This window comes from Salmo salar, chromosome ssa20 (genome assembly GCF_905237065.1).
Source record: "Salmo salar chromosome ssa20, Ssal_v3.1, whole genome shotgun sequence".
Taxonomy (NCBI): domain Eukaryota; kingdom Metazoa; phylum Chordata; class Actinopteri; order Salmoniformes; family Salmonidae; genus Salmo; species Salmo salar.
In genome coordinates, this window is record NC_059461.1 from 73453567 (window position 1) to 73473702 (window position 20136).

At 44.2% G+C, this 20136-nt stretch overlaps 1 protein-coding gene across 10 annotated transcripts in view; it reads right to left on the reverse strand.

The window, feature by feature from the left end:
- The window catches only part of LOC106576473 (eukaryotic translation initiation factor 4 gamma 1), a 75310-nt gene that overhangs the window by 54555 nt on the left and 619 nt on the right, over positions 1–20136 (reverse strand). For 4 of the 10 annotated variants that reach the window (XM_045703927.1, XM_045703923.1, XM_045703926.1 and 1 more), the window contains exons 1-8: positions 18572–18696; positions 11739–11820; positions 11510–11627; positions 11306–11389; positions 9536–9568; positions 6650–6670; positions 6116–6292; positions 5316–5415 (exon numbers count right to left, since the gene is read on the reverse strand). In XM_045703927.1, coding sequence (XP_045559883.1) covers positions 5316–5415; positions 6116–6292; positions 6650–6670; positions 9536–9568; positions 11306–11389; positions 11510–11584 — 490 coding nt within the window. In that variant the 5' untranslated portion in view covers positions 11585–11627; positions 11739–11820; positions 18572–18696. Of the gene's footprint in view, positions 1–5315; positions 5416–6115; positions 6293–6649; positions 6671–9535; positions 9569–11305; positions 11390–11509; positions 11628–11738; positions 11821–18571; positions 18697–20136 lie in introns of those variants that run through there. The other 6 variants (XM_045703925.1, XM_045703924.1, XM_045703921.1 and 3 more) reach the window with 4 other exon arrangements.

A 20136-nucleotide genomic window follows, 5' to 3' on the forward strand; every position in this document is an offset into this window, starting at 1 on the left:
AAACATGGCTCGCTCAGGATACGTCAGAGTCGGTACAGCCACCCGGCTTCTTCACGCATCGCGCCGACAGAAACAAACATCTCTCTGGGTGGGGGTGTATGCCTTATGATTAACGAGACGTGGTGTGATCATAACATACAGGAACTCAAGTCCTTTTGTTGACCTGAACTAGAATTCCTTACAATCAAATGCCGACCGCATTATCTACCAAGAGAATTCTCTTCGATCATAATCACAGTCGTGTATATCCCGCCCCAATCAGACACATCGATGAACCTGAAAGAACTTTGTTTGACTTTATGTAAACTGGAAACTACATATCCTGAGGCTGCATTTATTGTGGCTGGGGATTTTAAACAAGGCTCCCTAAATTTTATCAGCATATCGAATGCGCGACCCGGGCTGGCAAAACCCTGGATCATTGTTATTCTAACTTCTGTGACACATATAAAGCCCTCCCCCGCACTCCAGTCGGAAAATCTGACCACGACTCCATTTTGTTGCTCCCAGCCTATAGACAGAAATTAAAACAGGAAGTGCCTGTGCTCAGGTTTGTTCAACGCTGGTCCGAACAATCGGATTCCACGCTTCAAGATAGCTTCGATCATGTGGACTGGGATATGTTCCGCATAGCATCGGACAACAGCATTGATGAATACGCCGATTCGGTGAGCGAGTTCATTAGCAAGTGCATCGGTGATGTTGTACCCACAGCGCCTATTAAAACATTCCCCAACCAGAAAACGTGGACTGATGGCAGCATTCGCGCAAAACTGAAAGCATGAATCACTGCTTTTAAAATCAGGGCAAGGTGACCGGAAACATGACCGAATACAAACAGTGTAGCTATTCCCTCCGCAAGGCAATCAAACAAGCTAAACGTCAGTATAGAGACAAAGTAGAGTCGCAATTCAATGGCTCAGACACGAGAGGTATGTGGCAGGGTCTACAGTCAATCACGGACTACAAAAGGAAAACCAGCCCCATCGCAGACCATGATGTCTTGCTCCCAGACAAACAAAACTTCTTTGCTCGCTTTGAGGACAACACAGTGCCACTGACACGGCCGCTACCAAAACCTGACGGCTCTCCTTCACTGCAGCCAACGTGAGTAAAACATTTAAATGTGTTAACCCTCGCAAGGCTGACGGCACCCCCAGCCGCGTCCTCAGAGCATGCGCAGACCAGCTGGCTGGTGTGTTTACGGACATATTCAATCAATCCCTATTCCAGTCTGCTGTTCCCACATGCTTCAAGAGGGCCACCATTGTTCCTGTTCCCAAGAAAGCGAAGGTAACTGAGCTAAATGACTATTGCCCCATAGCACTCACTTCCGTCATCATGAAGTGTTTTGAGAAACTAGTCAAGGACCATATCACCTCCACCCTACCTGACACCCTAGACCCACTCCAATTTGCTTACCGCCCCAATAGGTCCACAGACGACACAATCACACTGCACACTGCCCTAACCAATCTGGACAAGAGGAATACCTATGTAAGAATTCTGTTCATCGACTACAGCTCAGCATTTAACACCATAGTACCCTCCAAACTCGTCATTAAGCTCAAGACCCTGGGTCTCGACCCCGCCATGTGCAACTGGGTCATGGACTTTGACGGGCTGCCCCCAGGTGGTGAGGGTAGGTAACATCTCCACCCCGCTGATCCTCAACACTGGGGCCCCACAAGGGTGTGTTTTCAGCCCTCTCCTATACTCCCTGTTCACCCATGACTGCGTGGCCATGCACGCCTCCAACTCAATCATCAAGTTTGCAGACGACACTACAGTGGTAGGCTTGATTACCAACAACGACGAGACGGCCTACATGGAGGAGTTGAGGGCCCTCGGAGTGTGGTGTCAGGAAAATAACCTCACACTCAATGTCAACAAAACAAAGGAGATGATTGTGGACTTCAGGAAACAGCAGAGGGAGCAGCCCCCTATCCACATCGACGGGACAGTAGTGGAGAGGGTGGAAAGTTTTAAGTTCCTCGGCATACACATCACGGACAAACTGAAATGGTCCACCCACACAGACAGTGTGGTGAAGGCAGCGCAGCAGGGCCTCTTCAACCTTAGGAGGCTGAAGAAATTCGGCTTGTCACCAAAAACACTCAAACTTTTACAGATGCACAATCGAGAGTATCCTGTCGGGCTGTATCACCGCCTGGTACGGCAACTGCTCCACCCACAACCGTAAGGCTCTCCAGAGGGTAGTGAGGTCTGCACAATTCATCACCGGGGGCAAACTACCTGCCCTCCAGGACACCTACACCACCCGATCTCACAGGAAGGCCAAAAAGATCATCAAGGACAACAACCACCCGAGCCACTGCCTGTTCACCCCGCTATCATCCAGAAGGCGAGGTCAGTACAGGTGCATCAAAGCGGGGACCGAGAGACTGAAAAACAGCTTCTATCTCAAGGCCATCAGTCTGTTAAACAGCCATCACTAACATTGAGTGGCTGCTGCCAACATACTGACTCATCTCTAGCCACTTTAATAATGAAAAATGGATGTAATAAATGTATCACTAGCCACTTTAAACAATGCCACTTTATATAATGTTTACATACCCTACATTACTCATCTCATACATATATACCATCTACTGCATCTTGCCTATGCCGTTCAGCCATTGCTCATTCATATATTTTTATGTACATATTCTTATTCATTCCTTTACACTTGTGTGTATAAGGTAGTTGTGAAATTGTTAGGTTAGATTACTTGTTAGATATTATATTACTGCATGGTCGGAACTAGAAGCACAAGCATTTCGCTACACTCGCATTATCTGCTAACCATGTGTATGTGACAAATAAAATTTGATTTGCTGCGCGGCCTTTCAGGTTGTCGATATAGGACTCGTTTAACTGTGGATATAGATACCTTTGTACCCGTTTCCTCCAGCATCTTCACAAGGTCCTTTGCTGTTGTTCTGTGATTGATCTGCACTTTTCGCACCAAAGTACCTTCATCTCTAGGAGACAGAACGAGTCTCCTTCCTGAGCGGTATGATGGCTGCGTGGTCCCATGGTGTTTATACTTGCGTACTATTGTTTGTACAGATGAACATGTTACTTTCAGGCATTTGGAAATTGCTCCCAAGGATGAACCAGACTTGTGGAGGTCTACAATTTTTTTCTGAGGTCTTGGCTGATTTCTTTTGATTTTCCCATGATGTCAAGCAAAGAGGCACTGAGTTTGAAGGTAGGCCTTGAAATACATCCACAGGTACACCTCCAATTGACTCAAATTATGTCAATTAGCCTATCAGAAGCTTCTAAAGCCATTTTCTGGAATTTTCCAAGCTGTTTAAAGGCACAGTCAACTTAGTGTATGTAAACTTCTGACCCACTGGAATTGTGATACAGTGAAATAATCTGTAAACAATTGTTGGAAAAATTACTTGTGTCATGCACAAAGTAGATGTCCTAACCGACTTAGCAAAACTATAGTTTGTTAACAAGAAATTTGTGGAGTGGTTGAAAAACGAGTTTTAATGACTCCAACCTAAGTGTATGTAAACTTCCGACTTCAACTGTACAAATTACCTCGACTAACCTGCATCCCCGCACATTGACTTGGTACCGGTACCCCTGTATACAGCCTCGTTATTGTGTTACAATTAAAAATAAAAATAAAATGTTTATTTAGTAAATATTTTTCTAACTATTTCTTGAACTGCACTGTTGGTTAAGGGCTTTTAAGTAAGCATTTCACGGTAAGGTGAATTCTGTTGTACTCGGCGCATGTGACATATAAAATTTGATTTGATAAACTAAGCATGTCAAATCTAGTGTGTGGGCTTGAGGGGATGAAATGAGGCATTTCTGGAATGATCACTACTGCACTACATAGGCCCCTTTCAATGTCAATCTGTCACCAGCTAACATGTACTCAATCCGCTTCCGTCTTGCCCTCTAGTTCCCACTCCCTCAGGTGTGAAAATCTTAAAGGACTGTGTTTAAGGACTCAAAAACACTCAAGCAGAAGTTCCACTTTGCCTACTGAAGAGCTAGGCCGGCAGAGCCATCACCATACTGCTTACACATATCCAGTCCTTTCAGGTATTTTAAAACAGCGAATGGGAGAAGGAGCTAGGGGGCAAAATGGAAGCAAGACAAATCTGTGAGGCACTGAGGGGGAGGTATTTGAGTTTCACACACCTCCAGAGCACCAGCCTCAAGACTAGTATTTGCTGCCAAAACTGGAAGAAGCAGCAGTGAGCTGAGCCTGAGGTCACACTCACTTCCCTTCCTCCTGGTCTTGGTCTCAGCCAGAAGCCTACTGCAGCAGACTCAAATACATTCCTGCCTCCAAACTTTGCACTGCAGCCTCAAAACACACACGCATACAGGCAGAGGCTCTGTGCACGTTTGTCTGTCTGTCCATGGTTGCTGAGGCCCAAACAAAAAGAGAGTCAATGTCAGTGTGAGACTGGTGCATGTGTGTGACAGTGCATGTGTTAGCCAGGTGCGAGTACAGTATGAGAGAACATGAGTCAGTACTTTGTGAGGCATTGAGCGAGCACCTGACTAACATGAGCACACAAGCTAATTAATTCTATTAGACTGGCACCACGAGGGAAAAATTCAGAAAATGTGCTCACTCCTCTAAACGTTCTCGCTCAGAAGGAAGAAAGATTTCTCGTCTGCAGTCAAAAAACAGCTCTACAATGACATCTGACCAGATCTATACAAAGTACACACACACAGAAACATATCCACACACACCAGCAACCACACATCAACTCCCCTCTCTCTTGTATACCATGTTGGAGTAATGACTTAACATTTCTAAAGTAGACTCCATATACGGATTGCTCTGCCCATGGCTGGTCACTGTTCAACTATACAGACAGACTAAGCCACTACATAGCACACAGACTTGTGAGCAGGTCACCAAGCTTGTTTTCAGGACAACCAGTGAGCTTTCTATAGCCCCTGTACTGGCAAACACATACCACTAGAGGGCAGTCATACTCTGCATCACCAGCCTAGAGGCCTTCGTTACTAGACAAAATGAACAGGGAAGTTAAGGAATTTGGAACAGACAACACTGTTGGGAATTACTTATTTGTGCCGAAATAAGTAACAGGTTTGGAATTTGACCTGTGTGTCAGGGTTGAATTCAATTTCACTTGAATTTAGTCAATTGAAATTATGTTGAAAATACATTTAAATTAATCTCAGGAATTGACATCCTTGTTTTCAGTGTGTGTAGGAGAGAGCAGTGTTAAGCTGAGGCCTGTGGTTTTGGGTAAAGGTGGGTATCGGCAGGCGAGGCCCCAAACAGAGCCTCTTACCATATGTACCATATTCAGCTGGGCTGGTGCCTGGGTAGAAGCCTGGAGTGCCCGGTGGGACCGGGTACTGCTGAGGGGTGGCCACGTATGTTGACCGGTACTGAGGGAGAGAGACATGACATAATGGTTTAGATATCATCTAAAAAAGGTACATTGTAGAATGTTCCCCAGGCCCAGAGTATTAAAGGCAAGCTAAAATTCAACTACAAAACAATGAGTAGGATGGAAAAGGTGCTAAGACAGCCTGCCAACTAGTATTTGATCTAAGTCATTCAACACACACAGACCCCTATACCTTTCTTTGTCCCACACACAGGCAAGGCAGGAAAACCTCTCTTAAGGTTTAACTTGCACCCCTCTACCTCCCTCTAACACACAGTAACACCCATCCGTCTCTCTTTCTCTGTGGCGCTTTTAAGCACTGCACAATCAGGAAGGGACTGGAGGGTCAGCTGATCGCCTGGGGAAGGGGAGAGGGGCATTTTCCCCAGCACTGGCTCCATAGAGCGGAGGACAGACTCAGCAGAATCTGTCCCTGAGCCAGGGGTCACCAGACCACTCCATGTGGGGCCTCCCTCACAGACGGGGAGGGGGACTGCCTTGCTAGTTGCTACCAGACCTGGTTTCAAAAAGCATTTCCTTTCTTTCCAAATACCATAGCTGCGTTTGATTGAGCTTGCCTGGTGCAAAGGAACCAAAGGAACAGTCCCAAAAGGTATAGTGAATGTCAGAATAAAGAGAATGACAATGGCCCCTAGTATAGATGGAGCACCCTGGTGGAAGGGGCAGGGTGAAGTTACCTGTCCAGGTATGAAGTAGGCGGGGCCCTGTTGGTTGGAGAAGGGGATCTGCTGTGAGGGGATCATCATCATCTGTTGGCCCGGCTGGTAGACGTGTGTGGGCGCCACAGGCCTTGGCGTGCTGCTGGGGGGCACCCGGGGGGCATTGCTGGGCAGACTGGGCCGGCTGTAGTACGGCTGGAGAGGTAGGAGAGGAGAGAGGGGCAAGTTATGGAAAAGTCCTCTTTTGTAAAGAACATTCAACAATTAAAACGTTAAATGAGGGCTATTATATTTCTCCTTGCCATTCCTTTTGGCAGTTAATACTACAACAATTTTTACAGTCTGTTCTGACACTTTAACAGCCTGTTCATAAAGGCAGAATCCAAACTGCTAAAAACCGAATAAGACTAGAAAGTTCTGTGTTTCTTCATTTACATTCTGATGTGTCTCTTTAAGCAAAACTGAAGCCAAAAAATGATGGCAGGACCACAGGCACGAACACTGCCAACTACAGACAGACTGACTCCTCTGGAAAAAGAAGAGAAGTGTTACCTGCAGTGACCTGAATCCTCCCTTCAGCAGCACATCCCACAGACACCACGTGAATGCACACGGACGCAAGAGAGGGGGGAGAGAGAGAGAGAGAGAGAGAGGGGGGGGGGAGCAGCAGTCAGTTGATAGAAAGCTGAGAACCTACCCCCACAGTAGTGAATTAACAAGCAGCATGCATCCATAGTCCTTTAAAAATGCAGGTGTGTGAGCAACTGTGTCCATGCGCAAAGCTAACATAGAACACTGAGTCGGTGTGAGTGTGTGTCAGGGTTTCCGTTAGCAAAATGTGTCGCTGGACATTTGGCTTTTTAAAAATGTATTTACCAGACCAATGTGCATTGGGTGCATAACATGATTAGGGCGTCCACCCACTGTGCTCAGAATGACGAAAATCACATTTAGAATATAGTAATTCATATTAACAGAACATGCAAGTGGAGAAAGCAACGATGTACGGTCCTTCTTACTGAATTCTGATGTGCACTTTGAACATGTTAGAATAAATGTCTTCTATTTAACTTTTCCTCAGCCAACAAGACGAGTAACAAACAGCAAAATCAGTAGTCTATGTCAATCAAGAGTAGAAAAGTTTATGCTACTTATTTTATTGGTCAGCTTGTTGAGAAAGAAATAGCATATTCCAAACAGACTCATACAACCAGTAGGCCTAGGCTACATAAAAAAAATTAAAACAGAAAGCAATGAGTCTGATGCAACAGATCAGAACTTTTAGGTTAAAATGTTGATAACATTATTTCTTCACATTATAAGCGCAGCAATGCACACAATTCAGTCAGGAATTAGCCAGAAACCATAGTTGTCAAAAGGGCACAGCACATGCGAGCACTTTCATGTGACAGAGATGAACATTTTAAAAGAGAGGAGATCTAATAGGCTACTTTGAAGCAAGGTAAGACATGCCTCAATGTACTGAACAAAAATATAAACGCAATATGTAAAGTGTGGTCCTATGTTTCATGAGCTGAAAAAAAAATCCAGAAATGTTCCATACGCACAAAAGCTTATTCTCAAATTTTCGGAAGAAATGTGTTTACATCCCTGTTAGTGAGCATTTTTCCTTTACCAAAATAATCCATCCACCTGACAGGTGAGGAATATCAAGAAGCTGATTTAACAGCATGACCATTACACAGGTACATCTTGTGCTGGGGACAATAAAAGGCCACTAACATGTGCATTTGTCACACAACAATACCACAGATGTCTCAAGTTGAGGGAGCATGCAATTGGCATGCTGACTGCAGCAATGTCCACCAAAGCTGTTGCCAGAGAATTGAATGTTCATTTCTCTACCATAAGCCGCAATCAACGTCGTTTTAGAGAAATTATGTCCAACCGGCTTCACAACCGCAGACCACGTGTAACCACGCCAGCCCAGCATCTCCACATCTGGCTTCTTCATCTGCGGGATCGTCTGAGACCAGCCACCCGGACAGCTGATGAAACTGTGGGTTTGAGCAAACCGAAGAATTTCTGCACAAACTGTCAAAAACCATCTCAGGGAAGCTCATCTGCGTGCTTGTCGTCCTCACCAGGGTCTTGACCTGACTGCAGTTTGGCGTCGTAACCAACTTCAGTGGGCAAATGCTCACCTTCGATGGCCACTGGCACGCTAGAGAAGTGTGCTCTTCACAGATGAATCCCGGGTTTCAACTGTACCGGGCAGATGGCAGGCAGGTATGGCGTCGGGTGGGCAAGCGTTTTGCTGATGTCAATGTTGTGAACATGGTGGCGGTGGGGTTACGGTATGGGCAGGCATAAGTTACGGACAACTTACACGATTGCATTTTATTGATGGCAATTTTAAATGCACAGAGATACCGTGTCGAGATCCATACCAAATAGTGACTGGCTTTCTGATCCACACTTTTATTTATTTTTAAATGTTAAGGTATCTGTGACCAAATTCATAGATTAGGGCCTAACTGATTTCCTTATATGAACTCTAACTCAAATAAATCTTTTAAAATGTTTCATGTTGCGTTTATATTTTTGTTCAGTGTATGTAAAACGTTCAGGTTTCAAACAATTAAGTATGTGTCTTCTAAATGCACGTCCAGCTCACTGCAAAGTCTGCCTTCAAAACAACTTGGAATGCGGAAATCTCTGACTTCAGTGTGTTCAAGACAACTGGGGGGGGAAAAAATAGCTCAGACTGGGAAAAATCGTTTTGAACAGTCATCCAACTCGGGCCTCTTTCTAGAGCTCCGACTTTCCGACCTGAAGATCGCTGACGTCATGATTTGGCCGTGTATTTTTCCAGAATTCCCAGTTGTCTTGAAAGCACCACAAGATGCTGCAGCAGCAGCAGCTCTTGTGCTGTTCGACAGATGATTTTCTACTCAAAGGCTCTGTATCTGTATGCGTGTAATAAATAAGATACATAATGAATATAATGTACACACAGGCCAATTTAATTCCACTAAATTATGCAAATTAGCCTACAAACCGATAAGCATGACCAGTCAAATGTATTTCCATCAATAAATAGCCTAAAAAGCATTATTTCGCACTTATAATTTTTTTTCTCCCCCTGGACAATTGTCTGGAGCCAATTTAATTTACTAATAATATGTAATCGGACAAAAGCCAATAATTACCCGCTAACGGAAATCCTGGTGTGTGAACATGACAAGTTCCTAATGAATGAGGGATCACAGAGACAAGATATCCCTGAATACTTTTGGAATAGGATTCTACAGCAGATTCAATCTCTTAGCCTACCATAATAAACATGTGTAGGTTTTACAACATTCAGTGCTCAAAAACAGTTTAGAAAGACAGGAAATGCAAGTGAAGAGAGAACTCTACACTGCCCCCTATTTCAACCCAGCCCACCCACGTCCCTGGTTAGGCTGTTAGTACCTGTTGGTGTAAAGCACGGGGCCCGGGGGCAAACTAGAAAAGGAGAGCAAGACAGGTCAGAGGTTAAACCCACATAGGACACCAGCTGGAGAGCAGCAGATACAACCCTCCTCCATAGACACACACACACACACACACACAGAGTGAGAGATAGGCAGGCATGGAGCAGGGCTCAACAAGAGGATTCAGATCACAATACAGGTCTCATCTGAGAGAATGATTTTGCCTTCTAGCAGTAACAATGACAGGTTGGAGTGCGGAACGTACACTCACTGAACACTAATCAGTAAGAGATGGTATCAAGAGGAAAGAGTGAGAGTTTACACGTAGCACGATTATGGCTGTCATGACATTTCGTCAGCCTGTGATTGTTGACCGTTAATTAACACATGTATCATCTCCTGGCTTCTACAAGCCACTGATGCAGACCTTTGGAATATTTATATTTTTAAAAAGTCTAATAAATCCATGTAATACAGCCCAGACCTTCAAAATAAATCCAATATTTATTTAAGACAGGTCTAAAGAAACATGATATGAAGAAAATGTTGTCCATTTCAGAAGAACAGAATAGCATACTCTGAGTTGTACTTTTACTGGATATGCCATATGGCTGTGGGCTACACTAGTTCATTTAGCAGACAAGATTTGGTTAGAATTCCGTGGCATTATTATATAGTATGAAGAATACAATTGAACAAAGCTGAATAAAATAGAAAGGCTATTTTCTCCAAAAGATTTGAGGGAGTGCGCACATGCGGCTATTCTGTGTTGAGTGGTTAACAAAGAAATAGGTTTTCCTATATGCTTAATTTAGAGTTAATTATGTACCTTTAGTTCTACATACGTTGGGCTATATGTTTAGATTATTAATACATTGTAAGGCTGCATAATGCGACTAATGATGACTTGAAAAAAGGTCACATGAAAAGGCATGAGCTCTGCTTTGTTTTTTTTGCGCAGGCTGTACACACTTCATCAGTCTCTCATTCACTATTTGCCAAGCACTTGATAATGTCTCGAATTTCCCGGCGGCATGCCGGTGCTTATTTATGCAAGTTATTGCTCTACACGACTTGAAAGAAGGATTAATGTGCTTAATTTTAAGAAGCTATTTGGCCACTTTAGTTGTGATACAAACCTTATTAAAACATATAGGCCTATGGGCTAGGCTACACGAAGTGCGCGACTGTGGTCAAAATGATGTATGAAATTTGTTTTGATTTATAATGTACCATTATCATGCACCCGTCTCGAAACAGGGGCAGGGGAAAAATACATGTAATCTATGCACTTAAATAGCAAATGGAGGAGGCTTTTCCCGTGGTACATTTTCAAGCCAGCCAGGTAGGCTATACTTCTGTTTTAAAGAGAAGCCATTACTTAATATTAGGAAAGTTGAGAAATACCTTTGGTAGGCTTAGCCTATTGACAGCTGATAGGATCCTCCTATTTTTAATAGAGGCCATCACTCTGTTTTCTCATGCAATTGCACAGCCTATAGAAATGTTGCGCAACATGAAGTGTTACAGCGCTGAGTACCAGGCAGTTAGCAAGTTTGGTATGCTACTAATGACCATCAGCAGCATCAGAGCTTGGAGAAGCCTAATTACTAAACAGTCACTTGGAATTTGACTGCCTCCATTGACTCGACCGCCGTTGTGGCGGTAATACGGTCACAACAGCCCTAAGCAGGATCTACATTCCTACCAATGGATTAAGATACTGCACTAGGGACTAAATGAAGCTGTGGGGTGACGGAGGGCGTACTTGTCGGTGCTGTGGCGCTGGATTCATTTGTGGAGGTGGGGTGGCAAAGACAACAGAGGGGGGTTGTCCAGGAGGGAAGGTGGCCTGTGAAAGGGAGAGGAAAGGAGGGGAGAGACCGTGATCAACAATATGGTTACTGATTGGACAAACAACCATGAGACAAGATTGAAGCCCCAATTAAAACAAACAGTAGATTCCCATTACCTGTTGGAGTCCGGGGGAGGGGGCAGGGTGGGTGGCAGTGGGGGGTCCTGTTATAAGCTGTGGTGCTTTATTCATTTCATGTGGTTCTGCATGGGCGCACTCGGACCTGTACAGAAATCTGAGAGAAGGAGGAAGAAGAGGGTGGAGGAGGTGAAGAGAGAATCAGGGATAGACTATGAGAGAGAGAGAGCGAGAGAACGGTGTTTAGGCTTTGTTGACCAGCACTCACACTTAGAACCGTGTTTAGTCCCAGGAACGGGAGCAAGGCTCGGTGGTGTGCCAATATGGTGGTCGTCTGTCCTCTGATCGCCCTGTCAGAGAGAGAGAGGTCAGATTGGATTCATAACTGAGATGACAGAGACAATGGTTTGGTACACAGGGGATACAATTCTATTCCCCAGGAGACAGACATATTGTCAAGGGCTGGGAATTGCCAGGGACATCACAATTTCACAATTCTGTATGTAGGTTAGTGCGATTCAGTACTGCGATTTTATTGCGATTTGATGTTCCAAACATACCTATTGCTCACTATATGTCTGCTGCAGAGCGAAGAGAGCATGAGGAAATGAGTTTTGATCAGTCATGGAAATAAGTGTTTAAAACACGTTGGCTCACTATTTAAAAAAAGGACTGAGAACAAGCTATATGATTAAAAACACTGGAGTTTTGGCACAGGTACAGCCAACGAGAGTTAGACAGGGTTTATTCTGGTTCAGAAATGATGCTTAGGTGGTGGGCGAGGTGGGGGCGTGGCCATTGGAATGGTCACTAACCGAACATTTGAGGCCCTTCTGTTGTCCGCAGTGACAAAATGTAGCAGTTTAAAACTTAATTTCCTACAATTATTCACATTTCCACAAGTCAGAGAAAAACATGCAGTTTTAAAACCAATTTCCTGCAATTCTACACATTTTGCCATGACTTACCCTAGCCGAGTGACGCAAACATAACAAAATTAATGGAGGCCCCAGGCCATGAGAAAAATACTAATGAATGTGGTTCATTTTGGTGATTGTTAGTTCTTAAAAATAAACGCAGCAAAAAAGAAACGTCCTCTCACGGTCAACTGGGTTAATTTTCAGCAAACTTCACATGGTGTAAATATTTGTACGAAGATAACAAGATTCAACAACTGAGACATGAGCTGAACAGGTTCCACAGACATGTGACTAACAGAAATGGAATAATGTGTCCCTGAGCAAAGGGGGAGTCAAAATCAAAAGTAACAGTCGGGTATCTGGTGTGGCCACCAGCTGCGTTAAGTACTGCAGTGCATCTCCTCCTCATGGACTGCACAAGATTTGCCAGTTCTTGCTGTGAGATGTTACCCCAATCTTCCACCAAGGCACCTGCAAGTTCCCAGATATTTCTGGGGGGAATGAACCTAGCCCTCACCCTCCGATCCAACAGGTCCCAGACGTGCTCAATGGGATTGAGATCCAGGCATTTCGCTGGCCATGGCAGAACACTGACATTCCTGTCTTGCAAGAAATCACGCACAGAACGAGCAGGTTGGCTGGTGGCATTGTCATGCTGGATGGTCATGTCAGGATGAGCCTGCAGGAAGGGTACCACGAGGGAGGAGGATGTCTTCCCTGTAACGCACAACGTTGAGATTGCCTGCAATGACAACAAGCTCAGTCCAATGATACTGTGACACACCACCCCAGAGCATGAGGGACTCTCCACCTACAAATTGATCCCACTCCAGAGTTCAGGCCTTGTTGTAACGTTCATTCCTTTGACAATAAATGCAAATCTGACCACACCCCTGGTGAGAAAAAAAAACACGACTCGTCAGTGAAGAGCACTTTTTGCCAGTCCTGTCTGGTCCAGCGACGGTGGGTTTGTGCCCATAGGCGACGTTGTTGCCGGTGATGTCTGGTGAGGACCTGCCTTACAACAGGCCTACAAGCCCTCAGTCCAGCCTCTCTCAGCCTATTGCGGACAGTCTGAGCACTGATGGAGGGATTGTGCGTTCCTGGTGTAACTCGGGCAGTTGTTGCCATCCTGTACCTGTCCCGCAGGTGTGAAGTTCAGATGTACCGATCCTGTGCAGGTGTTGTTACACGTGGTCTGCCACTGCGAGGATGATCAGCTGTCTGTCCTGTCTCCCTGTAGCGCTGTCTTAGGCATCTCAAAGTACAGTCTCGCAATTTATTGCCCTGGCCACATCTGCAGTCCTCATGCCTCCTTGCAGCATGCCTAAGGCACGTTCACGCAGATGAGCAGGGACCTGGGCATCTTTCTCTTGGTGTTGTCAGAGTCAGTAGAAAGGCCTCTTTAGTGTCCTAAGTGTTCATAACTGTGACCTTAATTGCCTACCGTCTGTAAGCTGTTAGTGTCTTAACGACCGTTCCACAGGTGCATGTCCATTAATTGTATATAGTTCATTGAACAAGCATGGGAAACAGTTTTAGACCCTTTACAATGAAGAGCTGAAGTTATTTGGATTTTTACGAATTATCTTTGAAAGACAGGGTCCTAAAAAAGGGACGTCTTTTTTTGCTGAATTTATATAGTTCCATTAGCTTTTCTACATACTTTAAATCTTGAATTAGTCGTTTAAGTTTACACACGGAAAACGTTTTTCCATCACGAAAAATTATATGTATGCATGTATGTATACACACAGCACCTTCGGAAAGTACTTTTCCCACATTGTTAGATTACAGCCTTATTCTAAAATGTGTTAAATTGTTATTTTTCCTCATCACTGTACACACAATATGCCATAATGACAGAGCAAAAACAGGTTTGTTTTTCAACAGGACAATGACCCAAAACACCTCGAGGCTGTGTAAGGGCTATTTGACCAAGAAGAGTGATGGAGTGCTGCATCAGATGACCTGGCCTCCACAATCACCTGACCTTAACCCAATTGAGATGGTTTGGGATGAGTTGGACCGCAGAGTGAAGGAAAAGCAGCCAACAAGTGCTTAGCATATGTGGGAACTCCTTCAAGACGGTTGGAAAAGCATTCCTCATGAAGCTTGTTGAGAGAATGCCAAGGGTGTGCAATGCTGTCATCAAGGCAAGGGGTGGCTAATCTAAAATATATTTCTAATTTTTTAACACTTTTTTTGGTTCCTACATCAAATCAAATGTATTTATATAGCCCTTCTTACATCAGCTGATATCTCAAAGTGCTGTACAGAAACCCAGCCTAAAACCCCAAACAGCAAGCAATGCAGGTGTAGAAGCACGGTGGCTAGGAAAAACTCCCTAGAAAGGCCAAAACCTAGGAAGAAACCAGGTTATGATAACATGATTACATGTGTTATTTCATAGTTTTGATGTCTTCACTATTAAAATACAATGTAGAAAATAGTAAAAATAAAGAAAACCCTTGAATGAGTCGGTGTGTCCAAACTTGACTGGTACTTATCACAGTGCCTTCAGAAAGTATTCAGACTCCTTGACTGTCACGTTGTTACGCTACAGCCTTAGTCTAAAGTTGATTAAATAGTTTTCTTGATGATGCCACCACCATGCTTCACCGTAGAGACGGTACCAGGTTTCCTCCCGACGTGACGCTTGGCATTCTGGCCAAAGAGTTCAATCTTGATTTCATCAGACCAGAGAATCTTGTTTCCCATGGTCTGAGAGTCCATTAGGTGCCTTTTGGCGAACTCCAAGCGTGCTGTCATGTGCCTTTTACTGAGAAGTGGCTTCCGTCTGGCCACTCGACCATAAAAGACCTGATTGGTGGAGTGCTGCAGAGATGGTTGTACTTCTGGAAGGTTCTCCCATCTCCAAAGAGGAACCCTGTCAGAGGGACCATCGGGTTCTTGGTCATCTCCCTGAACAAGGCCCTTCTTCTCCCCAGATTACTCAGTTTGGCCGGGCGGCCAGCTCTAGGAAGAGTCTTGGTGGTTCCAAACTTCTTCCATTTAAGAACGATGGAGGCCACTGTGTTCTTCAGGACCTTCAATGCTGCAGAAATGTTTTGGTACCCTTCCCCAGATCTGTGCCTCGACTCTCAATCCTGTCTCAGTGCTCTACGGACAACTCCTTCGACCTCATGGCTTGGTTTTTGCTCTGACATGCACTGGACCGTATTTTGACAGGTGTGTGCCTTTCCAAATCATGTGCCATCAACTGAATTTACCACAGGTGGACTCCAATCAAGTTGTAGAAACATCATGGATGATCAATAGAAACAGGAGCTCAATTTCCAGTCTCATAGCAAAGGCTCTGAATACTTACGTAAATAAGGTATCCTTTTTTTTTTTTTAATAAATAATAATAAAAATAAATAAATAAAATATCGGTTTTCGCTTTGTCTTTATGGGTTATTGTGTGTGGATTGATGAGGAAAATGTTTTATTTAATACATTTTTGAATAAGACTAACGTAACAAAATGTGGAAAAGGGGAAGGGGTCTGAATACGTTACAAATACACTGTATACACACGGACACGATTATTATTATTTATTTTGTAACTGTTTAGACATAGGAGGCCCACCCACGACTTTTCTATGCATAAAAACCCCTGATCGTTTTAGCTATCTAGCATTTAATTGTTTTACAAATCGATACTTGGAGTCAAAGTATCGATATAATATCATCCAAAATAATATTGCAATATATAACTAATGATTTTTTTCGCCCCATCACTACTATTGACCCGATAGAATACATTGGGTTTCATCTAGCGGCCATTCACTCTTCAATTAACAGTAGACACACACCCTCTCTCCGTCTCAGCCACACACAAAGAGCAGTTGGGAAAAGCCCTGAGTCATTCTGACTCAGTGTTTTCTAAGGGAAATTAAACTTCTGTCAGGTGAAAGAAGCCAAAACAAACACTGACTATAAAACAGAGAAGAAAAGCACACTAAACATAAACCTAGCACCTTTCAAATGGACAGGTGGAACAGCAACCTTAAAGAAATGTTGAAATAGACATTTTCCACTAGCACTACTACACCCTCAGACCAGTGGGGGAGTTAGAAGGGAAATGGCAATGTCTCTAAAAAAGGAGGTCGTGGTTGGTTAAGAGACAGAAAGTGAGTTTGTGCCGAGTTGACACTCCGGAGCTAAAAAGGTCTCTCCAGCCTACGCAAAAGAAGCCAACAAGGGTCAGTTTGCGCCAAGTTCCAAAAATTCTGCCGCACAAATGGACGTAGTGATGCAAATGGACCTCCATCGCCTTGATTTGCGTAGACTGTGTAGAGCCTTTTGGAGGGTCTCCCTGTGCTCACCCTGACACACTCAAACTGACAGCAAGACAGCTAATGAAAAACTCATTCACCCTGATGGGAAGAGACCTATGTTTTGGGCCACACCCTATAGCTGAGGCCTAAAACGGTTCCCTCGGGAAGGAGGAGGGAGCACTTCACAGACATGAAGGATTCAGTTGAGTTCCCTGATGAGCAAACAGCCATGACCATATATCTCAATCACTTATTCCAGCAGCATTAACTGTGTGCATACTAAATAAACTCAGTATGCATCCTACTCCCGCAGCAATAGAGCTGCAGTGCAGAACTGACCAAGCAGGATAGCCCAAGGGAGAAGGGGTTGAAGGGAGGGGGATGTGTGAAACCCAGCCGAGACCACACCCACCAGTTCCAGTCATCCAGCTGGCCTGACAGGCAGCAGAGGGTGATGAATGTGTATGTGTGGGGCGGGGACGGTCATGTTCAACCACCAATGCAACAGAGACCGATGCATAACCCCAACATGGACCCCATGACCTAGTGTGGGTGGGAGCACAGAGGCCTAAGACCCAGGCTGTCGCCATAACAAAGCAGAAGAGATGTGTGTACCTATGTACTAGTGGATAATTGTAGGTGTTAGTCTGTGTGAATGATAGTATCATGGGAAGTTTACACAATGTTTGTTATGCAGTCTCAACCCCCAAGAGTGCTGAAGGGAATGACTAAACACTGGCATCTACATGTCATGTTCGTAACATTTGAATTACCAGCCTCTGATTCTCAGACATTGTTCACATATAACTTACCCTACCCGATAGTCGGCCTTAAAAGCACTGTACTGCCTGGATGGCCATGCACAAACACACTAGATGTGATGACCTCTGAAATGTCTGTTCAACTCTAAAGCTAGGTAACTCTTTGAACAGTACCAGCCAGGTCAATGGGCCGATGGCAGTGTCATACACGCGTAGCTACTGCAAAATAATGTTTATATGTAACCCACAGCTTAATATAACAAGCCTTACGGGGGACATCAGGGGCCAATTGTTTCAGAAGTATTGTGGTGTGTCATGCCCTAAAAAAATTAAGATTACCTCATTCCAATCACTACCCATCTGCCAGATCCCATCCCAGTGAGCATTTAAAATTGAAATGTGATAAACAACTTTACATCTGTTGGACAGAATTGAATGACAGTGTCCTCTGTATATAGATTTGTATGCATGTATGATCAACAACGTTCAGAACATTGCAGGTGAGTGACCTCATTCCCTACACCAGGGCTTCCTAACCCTTTTCACCCAGGACCAGACAGGTTCTAGTCAGTGACGGTACACTTGGCAAGCTACATCAGTTATTTGTTATTATCATCACAATTCCACCACTATTGTTATTATTTACAATGACTGTAATTCAATATGAGAGCCAAAGCTATTTAGAGAAAGGCATTTGGTAGAGGACTAATTAATAATGGGGTAAATCTGGGATCATGGCTCGCCTGCTTCCTCAAGGCTCACGAGCTGGCGCTGAAGCGGCATCCATTTTGAGCCGAGGTTCTCAGCCAAGTTCACGTGTCGGTAATAGCCGTATATCAGTAATCGCTTCTCTAATGCAGATGTTACTACAACAGAAAGACATCTTGCCAGACACCCCTGCGGACAGAAGTTGCTGAGCAGTTAAACAAGGCATTTGAGCTAATGCCAAATGTATTATTCCCTACGCTACATTAGCATTAGAAGCCATACACCGGTCATTCTTCAGTCACGCAAAACATACATAGCTACAAATTCACGAGAAAACAAACAAGGCAGATCTGAAGACTGTTACACAATAAACACAGTAATATTGCTAGCTACGGGCATGCAGTCTACGGATAGTGGATAACTTTCAAACCCTCAGTTCTGACAAGCTCCGGTAACGTGAGACGATAAGGCGTGTAGGATTGCTTTGCTGTGCGGCGCCATGTTGCTCCAACAGCTTTTTCAGTCGTCACTAGTTACCACAGCCACAAAGTCATAAACCCCGCCTAGTTCTACAATTTACCCTAACCACACTGCTAACATTTTTTATTTGATTTAACTACGCAAATCAGTTAAGAACAAATTTCTATTTACATTGACGGCCTACTAAGGAACAGTGGGTTAACTGCCTTGATCAGGGACAGATCGAAAGATGTTTAATCTGTCAGTTTGGGGATTCAATTCAACAACCTTTCAGTTACTGGGCCAATGCTCTAACCACTAGACTACCTGCCGCCCCGACATTATGCCTAACCTTAAATTTAGAACAAAAAACTAACATTTTAGAATTTTTTACGATATAACCAATTCAGACTTTGAGACTGTGCTAACTAGTGGCAACCATTTTTCCCCCCAAACCCACTTTGGATTTACCACGTGGGTGGATCTCCGGCTTTAGCGCGCGCAGCAAGTGTGGCACAATGCGCACACACAGCAGCCGGCTTCTTGTTCTCTATTCTTTTATCAGTTTTGATTTTCAAATTTGCCAACATTTATAGCAACCATAAACGGACAATTCTCAATCTGCATATAATTACATGCAGGCTAGCAAGCATGTAGCTGAGGCACGCTCAACTCCGTTCTCTTACATCGATGTGGATCTATAAGAAAACTGAGTTTAGCATTCAGCTAACAAGCAAGGGGTCCCCCAAATACCGAAAAGATGGCAACTGCCACCCGGAAACTGATCAGCATCTGTACCATTTCAAACGCAGGGTAGCATCCTTGATACGCTGTGTCATCCTCTGAACATGAACATTACGCATGGGATCCAAGGATAAACGAACTTGCCAATGTGGATCCTACCACATTGTCCATGCATCAGCAATATGTATCTCAGTAAACGGAGATCCCACAATATATCCCTCTGTCAAATTACAAACGCCACAGTTAAATGCCTTGTGGTTAGAGCGTTTGGCCAGTCACCGAAAGGTTGCTGGATCGAATCCCCAAGCTGACAAGGTAAATATATGTCGTTCTGCCCCTGAACAAGGCAGTAAACCCACTGTTCCCCGATAGGCCGTAATTGTAAATAAGAATTTGTTCTTAACTGACTTGCCTAGTTAAATAAAACGTAAAAATGAATATGCCGCGTTCAAAACAGCTGGGAACTCTGAAATCGCCGACTTCAGTGCATTCAAGACAACTGGACATTCAGGATAACAACGACCACCGACTGGATACATCGTTTTGAATGTCGATTATTATTTGACCTCGTTTTCCCCCCCCCGAATTCCCAGTTGTCTTGGAAGCACCACATAACCACAGTGTTAACTAGTTACAACACAGACGTGCAGGCAGGGAAGGCGACAAAATGATGCCTCCTCGACCAACTAACTACCGGTACTTCAACTATAACATTACCACCCTTACGAAACAAGATAGCAGTCAGAGTGCAGTATGCTGCAAATACTGCGTCCAAAATAACAGTCGACTGCA